Consider the following 7,995-nt stretch of genomic DNA (forward strand, 5'->3'; position numbering starts at 1 on the left):
AATTTTTTCTTGCGCTTGAAACGCGATTTACACCTTTACAAAGCTTCTCTTGCGCATGCAAATTTAATTTACGCTTACAGTCTTATGTACACTTCCACAACTCTTACCCTGCGTATGCAAATCTTTTTGACGTCATTCTACCTTCATAGAAATTAATTTTTATTCAGCAAGTATGCATTAAATTGATCAAAAGTGACAGTAAAGACATTAAAAATGTTACCAAAGATTTCTATTTCAAATAAATGCTGTGCTTTTGACTTTTTTATTCATCTGTGAATCCTGAAATATATATATATATTTTTTAAAAGTCACAGTTTCCACACAGCAGCACAAGTGTTTTCAACACTGATAATAATCAGAAATGTTTCTTGAGCAGCAGATCAGCATATTAGAATGATTTCTGAAGGATCATGTGACACTGAAGACTGGAGTAATGATGCTGAAAATTCAGCTTTGATCACAGAAATAAATTACAGTTTACAGTATATTCACATAGAAAACACTTTTATTAAATTGTAACAATATTTCACAATTTTACAGTTGTTATTGTATTTTTCATCAAATAAATTCAGCCTTGGTGAGCAGAAGAGAGTTATTTGAAGAACAAAAAAAATCTTACAGCTCATTAAAAAAAAATCAATAAATGTTTTAATTTTTTTCACAAAATAAGAATGAAGACTTTAAAAAAAAAATTAAACAATAATAAATAAAATAAAATAAATAGATAAAAAAAATCTGTAATTTTCCTTGGCTGTTTGGATGCCATAAAACACCCACAAAGTAGGCTTAAGTTTGCATTTTCTTCAGTCACTGCACTGGCTATAATTATAACCCTAAAATCAGGATTGGGCATAAAATAATATCTTGTATGTGAAAACAGGCTGTAGTAGTTATAATCTGGCTTAGAGGAAGACAGGAATCATGTCTTTGTGGCAATTTTTCTGCTGATTAAGAGTAAATACAAGACTTCTTCACCTTACAAACACTTTTTAAAAGCAAAAATGCTTCGAAATGCATCATGTTTTGTGCAAACAACCATTATTTTTGGAATCAGCGCCTCAAATAATAAGAAACTAGTATTGGAAATCATTCCGGAAATATGATACACACTGAAAAAATGATACTAAATTTTTTTAAGGTAAGTGGTTGCAAACAATTTATTTTAGCTACATTTAATTAAAAAAATATTTTAAATGTTGAAAGTCAACTAAATGTATTTATTTAAATGTAGCTAAAATTAATTGATTGCAACCACTTACCTTAAAAAAATGTAGTAAATTCAATGAATAATTTTTTTTCAGTGCAGGGGAGTGTTTATCTTAATTATCTTTGCTAAAATGCCCTGAAAATACCACTTAAATTGAAATACCTACTCATCCAAGTTAACCTTAAACATTTTTCTCTAAAATCATGCTATGATGCAACAAATCTACTCATAGGTGTGCTTGGTCTCATTCTTGCTGCTGACTTTGTGTCTGTCTAGTTGGAGGCGGAGGTTGGAGAAGGTGGTGAGGACGATGAAGACTGTTTTCCCTCCATCCTCCCTGATATGGACCGCGAGGGCCGAGTTTCTGAGGTCTTTGCTCACATCGATGAATTCGGAGTGCTGAGCTCCACGAAGCCCACGTTGGGCGCGGCGGCGAGTCGAGACCTGGGGCTCGGAGTCGGGGGCTTGACCGGGATGGGCGTAGCTGGATTGGAGAACACAAGTCTGCTGGTGGCGCTGGAGAGGCAGAGACTGGACCTGGAGAAACACCGCTTACAGGTGGAGTCCGAACGGCTGCAGGTGGAGAAAGAGCGCCTCCTGGTGGAGAAGGAGCGGTTGAGGCAGGGTGAGGTGGAGAGAGAGCGGCTGCAGCTGGAGAAGGAGCGTCTGCAGGTGGAGCGAGAACGATTGCGACTGCAGCTGCAACAGAACACGCCCCTCCAGCAGAGCCCCGCCCCCTCGACGTCTGTAGCCACGCCCACCACGTCATCCTCTGCCCCCTCGTCGTCCTCATTGGACGGAGAGAAGGACAGGAAGCTGGCTTGGCCAATGGTGGTGGATCTGGAGGCGGAGAAGCTGAAGTTAGAGAAAGAGCGCCTCCTGCTGGAGAAGGAGAGACTGCAGTTCTTCAAGTTTGAGTCGGGAAGACTGCAGATTGAGAAAGAGCGCCTGCAGGTGGAGAAAGAGAGGTTGCAGCTTCACAAAGATGGACAACAGATGGTGCTGCACTCGTGAAACACCACAGATACAGCCGGGTAGAGAAAGATTGTTACCGTAGTTATCTATTCATTTCTATGGGGAAAAATTCAAATATTTGTGTCCTATGCACTTTAAATAAAGCAAAAAAATCAATTATTTCTGTCAGACATTTGAAAAAGAAAAAAGTCAAGCAATGATTGCGAGAAGATTATAAACAAGATGCATGTGGACTCACTTTTGAACGTATGCAGCAGTAGACTGTGCATTTTTAAATATAAATATGATAAATGAATGTCAGAAAATTACCTCATTGCAGAAGAAAACTGTGATTTTACATGCGTCTTTTATCATCTTGTTGCTGAATTGCTTGTATTCGCAGCACTTCAGTATTGCTATTGTTAACTAAAAAAACTAAAACATCGTTAATCGACAAAAAAAGAATATATAAATATTAGATGAAAAACTTAAGCGAAAATTAGAAATGTTGTCTTGCCAACTTACTGAAATAAACTAAGTTTGAGCACTAAAGTTAAATATTTAAAAGAAAACATTAAATATTTAAAAGAAAACATTAAATATTTAATTTAAAATAACAAACTTAAATTAAAACATAAAATGAAAATAAAAACTGTAAATACTATAATAGTAGAGTTTTAATAGTATAAATAAATACTATAATAGTATATAAATAAAACTAAAATTACACATCTTGTATTTCAGCTTCTTATATTTAATTAACTGAAAAAAAAAAAACTGTCCTGAATTGTTTTTTTTGCTTTATTTGAAGTGCAAAAACCACACTTTTTTGGTGCTTTCCTTTCTAAAAATAGCCATATTTTAATATGTTATTTATTTCTCCTGTTTTTCACTAAAGAAATGAATGGATATCTATGGTAAACAGTGTTTCTGGCTGTATCTATAGATCAGGTCAACCCACACGATTGCCTTCTGTTCATGCAAAACAACTCACGAGACGTTTTAACGCTGATTAGGTTGAGTATTGATATGTTGTAGAAATTTATGCAGAAGTATCGGAACGTACTTGTTACATATTATAAAAAGAACAGATGCTTCTGATTACAAGACGTTATGTACTTTGTTACCATACTGTTTAATGTACGGAGTAAAACAGAGAGCTAAAAAAAAGAGTTGGATTGTATAAGGGCTCTTATAAGCAGCTGTTCACACTACAGCATGGATGGGGACCAAATCTGAGGCCGAATTGTCATATATACGTTCTTATGCACACAAAAAATGTGTTTTATAAGTGAGGCCTGATTTTATTTTGAAATAATCAGGTTTTTCTCTGGTCTTGACGTCAATAATTGAATAAGCTGACCGAACGCAGATAAATGTGTTTCTAAAACTATAGGTGCTTGGATTCAGTTTTGCTTATTCACACTCACAAACATGAATGTGAACAGTCAAAGCAAAATTTTTTATAAGATATATTTTATATTTCACCCCAAAATCAAGAGAAAATTATATATATATATAATTTTTTTTTTCATAAAAAAATGAAGCCTATTTTAGGACCATTAAAGGAATAGTTGACCCTAAAATGAACATTTGCTGAAAATTGACTCATCTTTAGGCGATCTAAAATGTAGATGAGTTTGTTTCTTTATTGGAACAGATTTGGAGAAATGTAGCATTCTATCACTCACCAATGAATCCTCTGCAGTGAATGGGTGCCATCAGCAAACCCTTGTTTATGGCCAAAATACGGGTCCATAATCCATAATAACGCTTCCTCCAGTGAAAAAGTCCATCTCCTGTTGTCACTCACATCAAAATCTTTCTCACCTGATTCAGATGAGACCACTCTTTTTTTTTTTTAAGATTTATTTTTGGTGTTTTATGCCTTTTATTTAGATAGGACAGTAGGTCGACAGGAAGCGAAGTGGGTGAGAGAGAGAGGGGGGATCGGGAAAGGTCCACGAACCGGGACTCGAACTCGGGACGCCCGAAGCGCAAAAATGCTACATGTCAGTGCACTGCCCACGAGGCCATTGGCGCTGACCAGATGAGACCACTCTTTTTACTGGAGGAAGTCTTATTATGGATTATGGACTCTATTTTATCTGGAATCAATGGTTTGAAGTTAAAATGTCTTAATAATAAATTTGCTTACAAACACGCAGCTTGTGGCTCCTCAAGATGTTAACTGATGGACTGGAGTGGTGTGGATTATTGTGATGTTTTTATCAGCTGTTTGGACTCTCATTCTGACGGCACCCATTCACTGCAGAAGATCCATTGCTGAGCAAGAGATGCAATGCTACATTTCTCCAAATCTGATGAAGAAACAAACTCATCTGCATCTCAGATGACCTGTGGGTGAGTACATTTTCAGCAAATTTTCATTTTTGGGTCAACTACTCCTTTACCGTGTTATTTCCTTGAAAACATTTCTGTAGTGTCTGGATGGTTTCTTGTTCTTTTTTTCTTTAGATTTTGAGGTGAAACACGTTCTTCACAGGTTTCGTGAGATTTCCTCATAAAGGCCTGTATTGTGAATGTATTCAGTGTTTATGAGTGTGTGTGTGTTCTCTTACAGTAGTTGTTTTCAGGCCTTGATGATCCAGAAGTGCAGTTGTTGAGTGCTGATTGGTTATGTGATTCCATCCTAGTTACATTTATGCATCTTATCCAAAGCAATTTACATTGCATTGAAGGTATACGTTTTTTTATCATTTCGTGATCCCATGCCGTAGGAGTTTCATTCTAGAGCTCTTAGGCCTGTTTCACACATAAGCAGTGCATACTTGTTTTGGCAAGTAGAGTTTCAGTTCTGGGCCTTTTCTTAATCTGCGAGTGCCATACTGAACTTTAGCAGAAAATATGGTGAAAATGATCTGTGAACCTTTTTATTAGTATGACCTTTTACAACAGGCTTCTTCTTTGAATCATCTGGATTCAGTCCAGTTTATTTTGCAATTTACTTCAATTGCATGTAAAACTTGCTATGTTTTTTCCAAAAAATGGAAATGCATGTGCTGTTTTTAAACATGCAGACATTGAATAAAGTACAAAATCAGTCAGCATGTCCACGCTGCTTGACAAACAAAAAGTAAATGTAATAGCTCACTCATGATTTCATAATTTTTGTCCATTAGTAAAGGTAGTACTCCATGTATAAACCCAGAAATCACTTTTTTTTGTATAGATTTGCAGCAGAAACACTCTCTGCGTGTGAAACGGGCCTTACGGTTCAGTTCAGCTTCTCTCTGCATTTCTCTAATCAAGTGGAAAACCAAAGCTGTCTGGTGACTTGTTTTTTGTTTTTTTCATTGGATCTCCAGTGAATATGTTTTCACGCCCAGATGAAGGTCGAGTATTTAAAGACAAAAGGTTTTTATGGGTGTTTAGTTTTTGTAAGCTGGTGCTGTCTGTGTTGATGGACTCAGAAAGGTGTGTCTTATTATGTGCATTATGGTGAATAAATGGTGTGTGTGTGTGTGTTTGTGTTTGAGTGTTTTAAATGTATGTTCCTGATGTGGCAAAGCACAGAAAATAAACAGAATTTAAAGTATTGAAATGGCTTGATGAACCCAGTTTTCTCTCCTGTGTCCGATTGTTTCCTGTTGAAATAGGAAGATGTACACAACAGTCTAAACTAGTTGTTTTTGTAGTTTAATTTCAATCAACGGTGTGGCGAGGAAATTTTCATGGTAGTTTTATAGTGCAGTGATAGTTCTCAATTCAAAACATTAAGGAAAACTGACTTATATTTTCTCTTCTATGCTCACAAAGGCTGCATTAATTTAATAAAAAAAATACAGTAATATTGTGAAATATTACAATTTCAAATAACTGTTTTCTATGTGAATATATTGTAAAATATGATTTATTCCTGTGTTGCAAAGCTGAATTTTCAGCATCATTACTCCAGTCTTCAGTGTCCCATGATGAAATGGGATGTTGTTGAGATTCTAAATGAGTTGTTTTTGCAGTTTAATTTCAGTAATTAGTCATTTTTGTGTTAGTTTCATAGTACAATACTCATATGGCTCATATTTTCTCTCTGAATAATGTGTTCAGCCCAATTCCTTTGAGAAACGTTATTTTGAATGCTTTAAACACACCATGATCCATCTGCTTTCAGATGAAAGGACGACTTCTGTACATGATATAATCATTTAGAAATGATCCCAACGGTGAAGTCAGGAAGCGTTTCTTATAGAAATGTCATCCGGTGTGTAATATTCTGTTCAGATCCGTCACAGCGTTCGCTGCTCTGATATCACTACGTTTACATGCAACCAAATAATCCGTTTGTAATCGGATTGACGGCTCAATCGGACTGAAAAGCCTTCATGTCAACACCTTAATCGATCCGATTGAGCTCGATCGGAATGAAATTTCGATCGGATTGAAGGGGGTCGTTTATTCCTTTTCTAATATGATTGAGAGTGCATGTAAACACTCGATCGGATTGAACCCCGAAACTGAAAGGACTGCGCATGTGCAATGATGCAGAAATAGCGTAATGACGCATGATGCGCGCAACGAATGGCTTTTCCTTTTGAATAAAGTGTTGTATAAATGCGTGTCCTGTCATTATAAAACTCTCCTTTCACTCGGCAACTGTGAAGTGGAGCAGGACAACCTCCCACCAGTCCTTGTTTTGGATTCTCATCCACAGGCAACCCGTTTTGGGCGCAGGGAGGGGCATTTTTACTGCGTGATAAATATGAGCAGCAGGGCGCAGGTTATTATGTTTAAACAGTGAGAAACTCTATATTTGTGCAGTGTGCGCATGTAAAAAAAAATCAATTCCGATTTGAAGCTTGTGACATATAAACGGGTGCACATCAACCCGATCACTTTATTTAGCGTTCATGTAAACACTACATTCAGATTCATCAATCGGAATGAATTCAGTCCGATTTAACCAAAAATTGTGCATGTAAACGTGCTTGTGATTCAGCTCTCATCTCTAGTATTTGAAGCTCACCGAATGTCTGTATTTCTGAGAAGTATTTGTGTTTGTCCAAATAAAGGCCATGCGATTGAAACCGAGCAGTCTGGGTTCAGAAAACAGCGTCTGATGATGTGGGAAGGAATGGAAATCTCCAGGGAAAACCGGATTTCCTCCCGATGAAAGCGAGCCTCAGATGTGTCTGAGAATGAGCGAGATCTGGCCGTCAGATTGCTCTGTCTTTTTCTTTAATACCGTCTGAAGTTCCATTGTGTTTTATAAAGTCTGGATTAAGCCTCAGCCATCTCGAGAGGAAATATGTTGACGTCTACAGGGTCACTTCTTCTGGTTCCTCAAAGAACGCTCTTCTTTTTAAGATCCAGGGTTCTTGAGTTAATATATAATATTTGAAGATTCCTTTGTATGTTGCATTTGGTGTTTAGGTAGTCTTCCTTCTTGGCAAAAATGTGTTTTGGAACATACTAGGTGGTCTGGGCTGGCCATTAGCTGGGCAAAGCTACACTGTAAAAAATGATTGTGATTTTAACAGTAAAAGACTGTAAAAATGCTACAGTAAAAACCTGTTAACTGGTTAACAGTAATTTCCATACTATATTCGGTGAATAAATGTAATTACATTTAATGTAATTTTACAGTAAAATACTGTTAGAAAATACAGTTTTTAGAAGTGAAAAAGAAAAAGTCATTGTATAATTTACAGTGACAAACCGTAAATTGACACTCCCAGAATTCCCTGCATGATTTTTTGTTGAAATAACATGTTTCTTAGTTTTTTCTTATCAGTTGTGTACATTAGGGTTTAATCTTACATCTAATGTTGTTAAATTAATGTTTATTGCATTATTTCAGTATCAAGTGTGTCACC

General features: G+C 36.4%; 1 protein-coding gene across 1 annotated transcript in view; it reads left to right on the plus strand.

The window, feature by feature from the left end:
- LOC107670113 (myb/SANT-like DNA-binding domain-containing protein 4) overlaps positions 1–2,608 on the plus strand; it is a 4,945-nt gene extending 2,337 nt beyond the window's left edge. Inside the window, exon 3 of the mRNA XM_016462607.1 lies at positions 1,484–2,608. Coding sequence (XP_016318093.1) covers positions 1,484–2,221 — 738 coding nt within the window. The 3' untranslated portion in view covers positions 2,222–2,608. The remainder of the gene's footprint in view (positions 1–1,483) is intronic.
- Positions 2,609–7,995: the final 5,387 nt, after the last annotated feature.

This window comes from Sinocyclocheilus anshuiensis, unplaced genomic scaffold (assembly GCF_001515605.1).
Source record: "Sinocyclocheilus anshuiensis isolate Anshui unplaced genomic scaffold, SAMN03320099.WGS_v1.1 scaffold48, whole genome shotgun sequence".
Lineage (NCBI taxonomy): Eukaryota > Metazoa > Chordata > Actinopteri > Cypriniformes > Cyprinidae > Sinocyclocheilus > Sinocyclocheilus anshuiensis.